A 12,716-nucleotide genomic window follows, 5' to 3' on the forward strand; every position below is an offset into this window, starting at 1 on the left:
CTATTCATCACAGAATCTCCACGGCGCTCCCCTTGAGGCGTTCCTATTCTGATCAGCATCACCTACTTGCTGGTTTGAGCCTCGCACTGGTTCTCTTGTGGTGTGTAGAGTGGAGTGTCTGTTTCCTCCCAGATTTCTTCTAACTTTAAATCATTTGTCCTGAGTTCTGCCCTCTTTGGTGTGGGACAATTGTCTGTATTCTGTCAATTATATTTTAAATAAATGCTGATTGGTCAGTAGCCAAGCAGGAAGTATAGGCAGGACAACCAGACAGGAAGAAGAGGGGGGTTAATGAGAACAGGATAATTCTGGGAAGAGGAAAGCTTGGTCTGCAGTCCTGGCCCAGTCACAGAAGAAGCAAGATGTGACTGCCCCGCCGAGCCATGTGGCTAACACAGATAAGAATAATGGGCTAAAATAAGTTATAAGAGTTAATAAGAAGCCTGAGCTGATGGGCCAATCAGTTTATAACTAATGTAGATCTCTGTATGATTTCTTTGGGACTTAACGACTGTGGAAACCGGGCAGGAAAGAAACCTCAGTCAACACCTCTTGCTTCCTGCTCTGTTCCACTTGTCAGGGTTAGGGCACCTGCTCCTGTCTTGGTTTAGTGGGATTCCTCTCCTCAGTGGCAATTGCTTGTTTTAAGAGTTCCTTGTGGAAGTCATGTCCCCTCTTGCCTCCTTCTATCTGCTCCAGATTGCCTCCTATGGAGCTGCTTTCCTTAGGATCTGCTGTCTTGCCCGTAGTGGGTTGTTGTTGTTGTTTTGGGTAAGGGAGAGGCAGATGAACCTTTTTCCATTTTAACCGCCTACTGTATGTAATCTATATTGGCCTTTGGTATTGCATAGCATTGTGCCTATACACATAGTCTCCCCTCTAGTTTGAATCATCCCATTACAGTGAAGTAGAGAAGGGTTTTAGGAAAGAATTAGTCACAGCGCAGTTTAAGAGACAAGTACCTCCCAAAGGAAGTGGCCAAAGTGTGAATTAAAATGGACAATCTTGGGTTCCATAGAAAGGCAGCACACAGAAAAGGAAAAAAAATTGTATAAGTAGCGTATGGTACACAAGAACCCTTAATAATAGTTTTGTTATTGAGAGTGTAACTTTGGTTCCATGGGAGGAGGGCAGCTCTTAAAGGAAGTCAGTGTACATTTAGGCTCTTAGGGTTTCCTGATCCAAAATTCTTGGCTCACTTTTCTGCCTACAGTTCAAACCGCTTAGTCCAGACTTTCTCTTGTCCAGCAGCCTTCACAGTTCCATTGCACTAGTCCTCTCCTTGGTGTGGAGTGTGACAAGCTCTTCTGTATCTCACAGCCTTCGTGTCATTGCTCACTTGTAAAGCACTCTTCTTATTCCTTATCTGGTAGAATTTTACCTCTAAACTGATCAGAATTTGTGATTATATCTTTATTTATTGATGAGTTTATTACCCTGCACGTCCATTGGTAGAAGTGACATGTGGTCGAGGGTAGGTCTTTGAGCCATTTATCCTAGTTTATCACCATGCTTGGCACGCTGGAGGCTCTAAATAAGTAAAAAGTAAAATGTGGTAGACTCCTTTAGAATTCCAAATTAATAGTGATTAGAAACAAAATTGCCATATTCCCATTGTTTGTAGAAGAAAATTAAATGAATGCTCCAGGAATTGACTAGTTTTGTGATTTCTGGGTCAAAGCATCCCAGAGTCATTAAGCTATAACCATGCAACCGAGAACTTTCCCAAATATCATCATACTGTTTAGACAACATGGATTCAGAAATTTGTATAAAGCATACTTTTCCTACGATAACTCTTGGCATTTTGAATATTTAATTATGTAACATATATGTAAATTAACTTCTCTTTAAATCATTTTAGCTATTCAAGATGATGAAGTGGCGGAGACTGTTTACAGAGATAGGAAGAGATCATTACCTTTGGAGCTGACAGTGGAGCTAACACAGGAAACATTTAACTCGACAGTCATGACTTCAGACAGCATAGTACTCTTCTATGCTACTTGTAAGTATGCTCTTTGAAAGGGCATATTACATATGAGGACCCTTAGTAGATGGGTTTTATGTTTGCTTTCTATATATTATACATTGTAAAATGGCATAGTTTTCATGTCTTAGGTAGAGTGCATACTTTTGATTCAAGGAGTAAAACTGATCTTCTCTTTTTCTAGATATATTATTTACAAAATGAAGGTTAATGATTAAGCTAGAAATTCACCTAGTTACTTTTGACAAGTAGTATGATTGAATGTAACTTTTAAAATATCAACATTTTTTAGTAGTATAGGAAATGTCTTATCTTTAAGAACTAGCTATTTCACTGTATACATGAAAATGAGTTGCATTTGAAATCTGTATGAGAGATTGCATAATATTGAGTATTCTGTAGTATGATTATTTGTTACTTGGAAATGCTAGTTTTGATAATTTTCCTAAATCTCTACACGTGTTTATGTGTGTGATGTAAGGATGGGTGCTCCCTAGATAAGCATGTCCTAATGTCTGTTGAATGTTCTGATTTTATTGTAGGGCATGCAGTATCCATGGCATTTCTGCAGTCCTTTATTGATGTGGCAGTTAAATTGAAAGGTATTATCCTGTGATATGCATGCTTATTTTTTGATCCGAATGTGAAACTTTTTATAAAACTGTCTTAAAGATACAAACCCAAGCAAACCACACATAAAACTTCAGATTGTGGCCCTGATTTGAAGAGTGGATCAGGAGGGACAGTGGTGGCACCTCCACCAATTCTTCCATCATTCAGGGGTGCTGAACTGTCTGGAGTGAAGTTGAAAATTGCCATTTCAGGCTCTGTAAAGAACTGTGTTGGAATCTGTAGATTGCTTCTGGTATTGTGATCATTTTTAACTGTAAACCCATGAGCGTGGGAGATCTTTCTATCTTCTGATATCTTCTTTGGTTTCTTTCTTCAATGTCTCAAAGATTTTAATCACACAAGTCTTTCATTTGCTTGGCTAGAGTTCCCTGAAGATATTTTATATTATTTGAGGCTATTGTAAAGGATGTTGTTTTCCTGATTTCTTTCTGAGTCCCTTTGTCATTTGTATATAGGAAGCCTACTGATTTTTGTGAGTTAATTTTGTTTTCTACTTTGCTGAACGTGTTTATCAGCTATAGCAGTTTCCTGGTAGAGTTTTTAGGATCACGTATATATACTATGATATTGTCTACAAATAAAGATATCTTGACTTTTTCCCTTCCTGTTTGTATCCATCCCCTTAATCTCCTTTAGTTGTCTTACTGCTCTAGCTAAGATTTCATTGCATTGCATAGGTATGAAAAAAATGGACAACTTTGTCTTGTTCCTGATTTTAGTGGAAACACTTTGAGTTTTTTTTTTTTTTTTTTAAGTTGATGGGCTTGCTGTAAGTTGCCTTCATTATGTTGAGGTATATCCCTATGTTCCTAATCTCCCCAGGACTATTATCATGAAGGGGTGTTGAAGTTTGTCAAAGGCCTTTTCTGTATCTAATGCGATGTTTTTGTGGGTCTTATCTTTCAGTCTGTTTATATGGTGGCTAAATTTAGAAATTTACATACCTGACCCATCCCTTCATCTCTGGGATGAAGCTTACTTAATCATGGTGGATAGTCTTTTTGATGTGTTCTTGGACTTGGTTTGCTAATATTTTATTGAAAATTTTTGTATCTATATTTATAATGGAAATTTATCTATAATTGTCTTTGCTGTTATTTTTTAAATGTGGCTAAGGTATTAGGATGAATGTAGCCCCTTCAAAAGAATTGGGGAGTGTTCCTTCTGTTTCTATTTTGTGTTATAACTTGAGGAGTATTGGCATTAACTCTCCTTCAAAACTCACAGAATTCAGTGCTAATACTGCCTGGTCCTGAACTTACTTACTTACTTACTTACTTTTTTTTTTTTTTTTTTTTTTGGTTGAGACTTTTAATGACTACTTCTATTTCAGTAGGGGTATAGGTCTCTTTAAATTCCTTATCTAGTCTTGATTTTATTTTGTTAAATGTTATGTATTGAAAAAGTTACCCATTTCTTTTAGATTTTTCAAATTTGATGGAGTACAGGTTTTTAAATGTCCTTATTCTCAGGATTTCCTCATTGTCTGTTGTTATGGCCTCTTTTTTTTTGTCTCTAATTTTCTTAATTTGTATCTTCTCTTCCTGCCTTTTAGTTAACTTGACTAAGGGTTTTTCAATTTTATTTTTCTCAAAGAAACAATTCTTTATTGATTCTTTGTAATTTTGTTGTTGTTGTTTCTATTTTATTGACTTCAGTCCTGAGTTTGATTATTTCTTGCTGTCTGCTCCTTTTGGGTGTGATTTCTTCTTTTTGTTCTAGAGCTCTCAATTGTTCTGTTCCCTTCACTTGTGCTGCTGCTTCTTCCTTTGTTCCTGTTATTTATAGATTTGGTCTTTTCATAGTGTCTCAGATTTCCTGGATGTTTTGTAGCTGGAGTTTTTAAAAAAATTACTCTTTTCTTTGACCAAGGTGTCTTTTCTTCTCAAGTGTGTCTAGTGCTTGAGACGCTCTCTTCCATCTCTTGTATTCTGTTGGTGAGCCCCTTTTCAAGTTTCTACACTTTATTTCTGGATTTTTCTTCAGTTTGTGTTTTTTTATTGATTCCATTTCCACTTGCAAGTCTTGTTGTTTGTTTCCTTCCACTGTTCATTTGTGTTTTCATAGATTTCTTAATGGATTTATTAATTTCCTCTTTAAGGACTTGTAACATATTCATAAAGGCTAGATTGAGGTCCTTGTCTTCTGCTTCAACTATAGTGCGTTTTCAGGGCCTGCTGTGGTAGAGTTGCTGGACTCTAGTGGTGACATTTGTCTTGACTATTATTGTGTTTTTTTTGTTTTGTTTTTTCCTGATACCTAGGCATCTGGGTTTGGAATATTTATAATTCTATAAAATATATATAAGACCTGATATTGGGTCTTATCTTTGTTGGGATGATTTTCTGTTCCTCAGTTTTTGTTGCCCTCTCTGGTTCTTAGGAGAATGTTGATGACTGTAGGGGATGCCTAGAGTTGCCTGATAGAGTATGCTTCTGAGATCCTGCCGGGTGTGGCTACTGGGTGCTCCAGATAGAATGTGGTTTTTCGGTATTGAGAGCTGACACTTAGGCATGGAGATGATCTTGACCAGGGTGGGGTGGGGGGTTGGGAGGGTGGGGAGTGGGAACGCAGGGTGTTCCACCAGTGTATGCTTAGTGTCCTGGAATTGGTAGCAGACTGAGGAGAGGCCACAGCAAGTAGTCTAACAAGCTAAGGATCACAGTAGGGGTTTAGATTTGGAGGAGAGAAGGGAGAGTGAAGACCTGAAAATTGCTTACCTTCTTCCCTAGTCAGCACGGGGGGGGGGGGGGGGGGAGATTCACAAGGAATTCCAGGGGTGTTGTTGGCTGAGAAAAAGGATGGAGTAGTGAGGATGGCTGTAGAAGATCTATCTGTGTGATCCTCTAGAGATGGGTCAGAGAGGAAGTGAAGACTGTAGTGGATGATCTGCCACAGAGCTAGAGATGAGGCAGGGGGATTGATTGGATCTAGAACAGAGATCATAGGATGAAGATTCCCTTGTGGTTGTTGGGTTGCAGGGAATTAGTTTTCTTGCTTTCTGTTGTTGTGATAAAACATCATGACGAAAAGCAACTTAGGGGCAAGAGGGTTTATTTCTCCTTACTCAGGTAGGTACTTGGAGGTAGGACTGGATTAGAGACTATGGAGAAATGCTGCTTCTTGACTTGCTCTGCTTGGCTTTCTTGGCCTGCTTTTATATACAACCCAGCATTATCTGCCCAGGTTGATACAACCCACAGTGAACTGTGCCCTCCTACAGAAATCAGTATTTAAGAGGCTTGCCTACAGGCCAGTTAGGAAGGTATTTTCTCAATTATGATACCGCTTAGATATGCCTAGGTTTGTGTTAAGTAGATAAAATCAACCAGCACAATAGTATCAATGACAATAGTGTTTTGCATCTGTGTTGACCTCTATACAGATTAAATATTCCAGACCTGAAAAACTGAGGAACAGAAGTATTTTGGATTTATTTAATTTGTAAATAAATTTAATAATTTCATTTGCAGTAAATTAAATTTAATAATGTAACTTATTTTAATTTTATATATAAATTATATAATGAGATATCTTCAGGATGAGGCCAAAATCTAAACATGAAATTTATACATCCTGTAAACATAGTGTCAAGGTAATTGTAGCTAGTATTTTTCTGATTATGGTCTAGAATTTTCTGCTTGTGGTGTTACATGAACACTCAACAACTTTCAGACTTTGGAGCATTTTACACCTCAGATTTTAAAGTTGTATCAGGGATCTCTAGAGAAAGAGAACCAGTAGAGTCCAGTAGCTACCCAGTGCACAAAGCTGGAGGCCTCTGCAGTTCCAGTGGTGCTGAAGGTCTGAAGGATTCCTGCACAGCCGCCTGTCTTCAGTCTCTGTTGGAACCTTAGAGAAGATGACCTCAGGAAAAGAATACATCTGCAATAAAGGCAGCAGCAACTGAGTAGGTGATCTTCCCACAGGGTGATCTATTCACCAGGGAGAGAGGAAGGCAGGGAAGCAAAAAAGCAAAGACTTCTGCTCAGGATATCCTTTATCTGGCTGCCATAGTAAGGTGCTACTTAGATTTTTTTTTTTTATGTAACCTGATCAAGGAAACCCTTTTCAGGTGTGCCCAGTAGCTTACCTCTCAGTTAATTCCAGATCGGTTGACAACCAAGAATAACTGTCACAAGTCCTTTCAACCCGACACTCAATCATATCTCCGTACATCATGTTTGAATTTCCAGGTGAAAACAGTAACAAGTCGTAATTCTGTCTGTTGTAATGTGACTGTCCACTTACAACCACCAATACACTGTTTCCCCTGAAAGCAGGTTAAAAAAAAAAGATCCCTGGAGGAAAGGAATGCCTACCTAGTCTTTTAGTGTCCCGTAACTTTGATATTGTAGACTTATAACATGTAATTACTGATACTACCTTAATCACCATTATAATGCATGATGCAGAAATAGAGGAAAGAAAGCACAGATATTTGCTTAATGTGTGTGTATATATATGCACAAACATATTCTTAACAAAATACGACCAGCGTTCATAACAGTCCTTGTTTCTGTAACTGGTCACATGGCTTTAGTGGGTATTTGTAACTTCTTCCTTCTCCTATTCATTCTGTATTTCCTCCACCTAAGCAAGTACCGCCTCAGGTCTTTGTTCTTTACCTAGAGGTGTGAAACACACCTTTATTTCTGAAACCTCTGGGCCATTTCTTTCTTTCTCTCTCTTTTTTTTTTTTTTTTTGGTTTTTTGAGACAGGGTTTCTCTGTAGCTTTGGTGCCTGTTCCAGAACTAGCTCTTGTAGACCAGGCTGGCCTCGAACTCCCAGAGACACGCCTGCCTCTGCCTCCCGAGTGCTGGGATTAAAGGCGTGCGCCACCACTGCCCGGTCCTCTGGGCCATTTCTCATCCTGTCTGGATTGGGCTGCAGCTTCTCATTGATCTTAATCACAGGATATGACGACACCAAGAGATACCCAGGACTTGGTGTACTCCAGACATACTCTTCCTTATCTCCATTGTGGAGAAGCAGTCTAATTTCCTTGAGGTAGTCTAGGCCAATCAGTTCTCATAATACAGTAATTTCTTTCTTAGTCTGCTGACTCAAGATAATGAGGGTCCTGAGGGGCCACAGGGAAGTCTTAACTTCTGTATCTATGGAATGTTAGTTGTGCCTCCTGACAGAAGCAGCTCTCCATCCGGAACCAGAACTTCTAGGCCAGCAGAGCAAAGTCACGGGAACGGGGAGCAAAACTTTTCTAGTGGGCTGCTAGAAGTGATGGCGAGTGGCTCCATTCTTACTTCCCGTGATTCCTGGATACCTGAACACTGGCTGTAAGATAAATAGTGCAGTATATTGGCTGCTGATTCCGAGTACCTACAACTTTCTGGAGAACTCTGTTGCAGCCCTCCAGGCTATTGCCACCTAGTAGACACCATATCTGTGCCTTTAAAAGGCTGTTCTACTGTTCTGTCAAGTCACTTCAGAATGATGGGAGACATGGTGAGACCAGAGAATTCTGTGTGTGTGAGCTCACTGCTGTACTTCTTTTTACTGCAAAGTGAGTTCCCTGGTTCAAAGTAGTGCTGTGTGGAATATCATGATGGTGGATAAGGACTTTTATCAGTCCATGGATGAACTATCATGATGGTGGATAAGGGCTTCTATCAGTCCACAGATAGACTATCATGATGGTGGATAAGCCTTTCTATCAGTCCATGGATGGAATATCATGATGGTAGAAAAGGCCTTCTGTCAGTCCACGGATGGACTATCATGATGGTGGATAAGCCTTTCTATCAGTTTATGGATGGAATATCATGATGGTGGATAAGCCTTTCTATCAGTCCACGGATGGACTATCATGATGGTAGAAAAGGCCTTCTGTCAGTCCACGGATGGACTATCATGATGGTGGATAAGGGCTCTGTCAATCCATGGATGGGACTATCATGATGGCTGATAAGGCCTTCTATCAGTCCACAAATTGACTATCATGATGGTGAATAAGCCTTTCTATCAGTCCATGGATGGACTATCATGATGATGGATAAGGCCTTCTATCAGTCCATGGATGGACTATCATGATGATGGTGGATAAGGCCTTCTATCAGTCCATGGGTAGAATATCATGATGGTGGAAAAGGGCGTCTGTCAGTCCATGGATGGACTATCATGGTTGATAAGGCCTTCTATCAGTCCATGGATGGAATATCATGATGGTGGATAAGGCCTTCTATCAGTGAGAAGCGTTACATACAGGAAGGGCAAATCTATAGCCAAAATATGTTTGGTTAAGAGTGATATGCTACTCTTTCCATAATGGTCCAGTGTAGTCATTCTGCCACCAGGTTGCTACCTAGGCACCTGGGGGAATTCTGCCATATATATGCGTACTCAGTGCTCTCTACTATTGGTAGATCTAGCATTCAGCAGCAGCTGTAGCCAGGTCAGCTTTGGGGAGTAGAAGTCCATGTTATTGAGCTCATGCATAAGCTTCATGTCTACAACGATGGGTCCACTGGGATAGCCAGAGAAAGAGGCTGCCTCTCCACAGTATAGGTCGTCCTGTCAACTTGATTGTTGAACACCTCACCTTTTGATGGGCATTTATATGGGGCACCAAACTGTCTTTGCAGCCTTTGCCAATTTGGTGAGCTCTATCCATATACCTTTTCCCCAAATGTCTTTCTTACCAACTTTCAATCCTACTCCTTCCAAGTCCCCAACCATCCAGGCAGATCATTGACTACAGCCTCAGTATGTAACCATATCTTTGACCATCCTATTTCCAAGCATGTGCATTACCAACATGATAACTCAACTTGTACTGTCAATTTTTAAGTTATAAAGATATTGTAGTATTTTGGACATTAATTCTATATTTTGTCTTTGATGTTGGCCTCTTGAGAAAAAGCCCTTTTTTTAAGTTCAAGATTATGAGTATTTTTTCCTCACCCACAAGGTGGCAGCAAATGTCAGATTTTCTTTTTCTTTTATTTTTTGTACCTACATAGTCACTAGGTATATCCCCCTTTCAGATTAGAAATTCTATTTGAAGTTAATGTATTAGTGAAACTTATGGATGTAGTACCCTAAGTGTATTAGACTGTTGACTGAAATATCTACTTTCTTTGAACTAATTCCTTTGGTATCAGGAGTCCTATAACTTTAAATAACATATATCAGTGCTCCTTTTTATTTAAAAGAAAAATCAGCTTTGGTTTTTGAGAGAAGAGTTTAGGAGAAACTGATGCTGAGAACAGTCGCAGTGGAAAAGAAGGATGCAGTAGTATTCACTGGGCTCCACACTTAGGAGGCAGTTATGATGCTGCGGATGAGCAGGCTTCACTGCACGGCAAGATTCAGGGGTAGAACTGCAGACAAACAGCTAGCAGGTCTGCTTTTAGAAGGAAGAGCTTGTACCTTTGTTTATTAGTTCATTTAATGTTTGGGTAGTATTGTACTTTGGTTTAGCCATTTTTAATATACCTGCAAAGAATAACAGTCTACATCCCCACATTTTTATGGGATGTGTGCTTGCGAAGTACCAGGACTATAGCGGTGAATCTTTTTTTTTATATATATATTTTTTTTATTGAAAAAAAAATTTTCCCACTTCCTCCTCGCCTCCCACTTCCCTCCCCCTCCTCCCGCCCCTCTCCCCCTCCCCCCACTCCTCTTCTCCTCCCTCTCCCGTCCCAAGAGCAGTCAGGGTTCCCTGCCCTGTGGAAAGTCCAAGGTCCTCCCACCTCCATCCAGGTCTAGGAAGGTGACCATCCAAACTGTCTAGACTCCCACAAAGCCAGAACATGAAGTAGGATCAAAACCCCGTGCCATTCTCCTTGGCCTCTCATCAGCTCTCATTGTCCGCCATGTTCGGAGAGTCGGGTTTTATCCCATGCTTTTTCAGTCGCAGTCCAGCTGGCCCTGGTGAGTTCCCAATAGATCGGCCCCACTGTCTCAGTGGTTGGGTGCACCCCTCATGGTCCTGACTTCCTTGCTCATGTTCTCCCTCCTTCTGCTCCTCATCAGAACCCTGGGAGCTCAGTCCGGTGCTCCAGTGTGGGTCTCCGTCTCTATCTCCATCCATCGCTAGATGAAGGTTCTATGATGATATGCAAGATATTCATCAGTATGGTTATAGGATAGCTTCATTTCAGGTTCCCTATCATCAGGTGCCCCAAGGAACTAACTGGGGACATTGCCCTGGGAACCTGGTAGCCATTCCAAGTTCAAGTCTCTTGCCAACCCTTAGGTGGCTCCCTTACCTAAGGTATGAGTTTCCCTGCTCCCCTATCCAACCTTCCTTTATCCCCAATCACCCAGATTCCCCCAGTTCCCCTCATCCTCTCCTTCACATTTTTCTCTCCCCATCTCCCCTTACCCCCATCCCACCCCACCCCTCAGATTCCAATTTTTTGCCTGGCAATCTTGTCTATTTCCCATAGCTGGGAGGATATCTATATGTTTTTCCTTGGGTTTACCCTCTTGTTTAGCTTCTTTAGGATCACAAATTATAGACTCAGTGGCCCATATCCATGGCTAGAAACCAATTATGAGTGAGTACATCCCATGATCTTCTTTTTGGGTCTGAGTTACCTCACTCAGGATAGTATTTTCTATTTCCATCCATTTGCATGCAAAATTCGAGAAGCCATTGTTTTTTATAGTGGTGAATCTTATGCCTTACGTTTTATTAAGCAGAGGCAACATAAAATCTGAAGCGATGTTACTGCTTTTGGGAGCTAGACTTTTTTAAAGCATAGGTAGTCTCCATTATTCAAAACTTTTTATAGCTGTGATGGTTGCTCTTCCAGAAGACACAGGTTTGATTCTCAGCACCCACATGACAGCTCACACCTATCTGTAACTCTAATTCCAGGAGATCTGATGCCCATTTTGGCCTCCATGGGCACCAGGCATGCACATTGTGCACAGGCATTTCAGGCAAAACACCACACACACAAATAAAATTTAAAAACCTTTTATTATAAGATACAAAAGCAGTATATTTCATAATTTGAGTCATAGAGTTTTAGTATACATGAATGCCCTAAGTTGATACAGATTTCTTAATTATTCATTAGCTCTTTTTTATTAGAATGAATTTATTTCTTTTTTCTTAGCTTAATTATGTGTTGCTTGTGTTAGTTGATTTTTAAAGTTTATTTCCACCCAATGATCTGTATATTTCATAGAACTGTACATATTTTGTTGCTGAATAAGTAAGAATTATGCTTTATGTCCTATGCATTTTCCTAGGCCGAAAGGAGACTGTAGGCTTTAGATGGGGCTGGTGCCTGAGGCCCCAGACTGAAGCCTTGACGGTGAAGAGTACAGGCACAGTCCCTTCTGCCAAGGAGTTCTCTTCATTCACAGGGACAGACAGTAATCAGAAATGCAAATACTGAGCTACAAAACTTGATGAGGAGTTGAGTAATATCATAGCATGTAGAAGAGGGAGCTGGTGCAGGTGGGGCGCCAGGCATGGCGCCCATGACATAGTGTCATGTTATCACGTACCTACACTACAAAGCTTGGTAGGGGAGGGCTGGTAGCAAAACAGGGATGGGGGATTGGTGAGGAGGAGTTTACTGGTCCCCAGAACAGTTTGAAAATGGTATCTCTAGGAATATTTTAAGATACTGAATTTGGGGAATTAATTGGAAGCCCATTTTTACCCAGAAAAAAGAATAATGCTGCCAATAAATGTAAATAAAAAATAATTAGAAACATGTAAAACTGGAGTGGTTAAAATTGACAAGATACTGACTGGGTAGGCGTGGGACACTTAGGAACAAGGAGATGTGAAAGAAATTGCTTCGTTTTTGTTTTCTTGGCTGCACAAGAGTGGCCCCTTCATCTCTACACAGAATGGAAACTACTTTGTTTTCTACTTTAGAGTTTCAGAATGTGTTTATTCACAGCGTGACAGAGACACCACTAAAGATAGCTGGGTTTGGAACTTCAAGGAGACGTTGAGGCCAGAGGTACAAGTGTAGGCTGTATTGGATTGTTGGTCTTTCCTGGGATGTTGAAAAAGAGAGTGTGGAATCAAGAGGAAAAGCAGTTTAGACTCAGGCTTAAGAAGGTCCCAACCCCAGGAATAGAGGAGCCTACTGACAG

The 12,716-nt window shown here is 40.4% G+C and overlaps 1 protein-coding gene across 4 annotated transcripts in view; it reads left to right on the forward strand.

The window, feature by feature from the left end:
- Positions 1 to 12,716, forward strand: part of Txndc16 (thioredoxin domain containing 16) — a 73,954-nt gene that overhangs the window by 44,054 nt on the left and 17,184 nt on the right. For all 4 annotated transcript variants that reach the window (XM_057785993.1, XM_057785992.1, XM_057785994.1 and 1 more), the window contains 2 exons: positions 1,865 to 2,008; positions 2,533 to 2,592. In XM_057785993.1, coding sequence (XP_057641976.1) covers positions 1,865 to 2,008; positions 2,533 to 2,592 — 204 coding nt within the window. The remainder of the gene's footprint in view (positions 1 to 1,864; positions 2,009 to 2,532; positions 2,593 to 12,716) is intronic.

This window comes from Chionomys nivalis, chromosome 12 (assembly GCF_950005125.1).
Source record: "Chionomys nivalis chromosome 12, mChiNiv1.1, whole genome shotgun sequence".
In the NCBI taxonomy this organism is placed as follows: Eukaryota; Metazoa; Chordata; class Mammalia; order Rodentia; family Cricetidae; genus Chionomys; species Chionomys nivalis.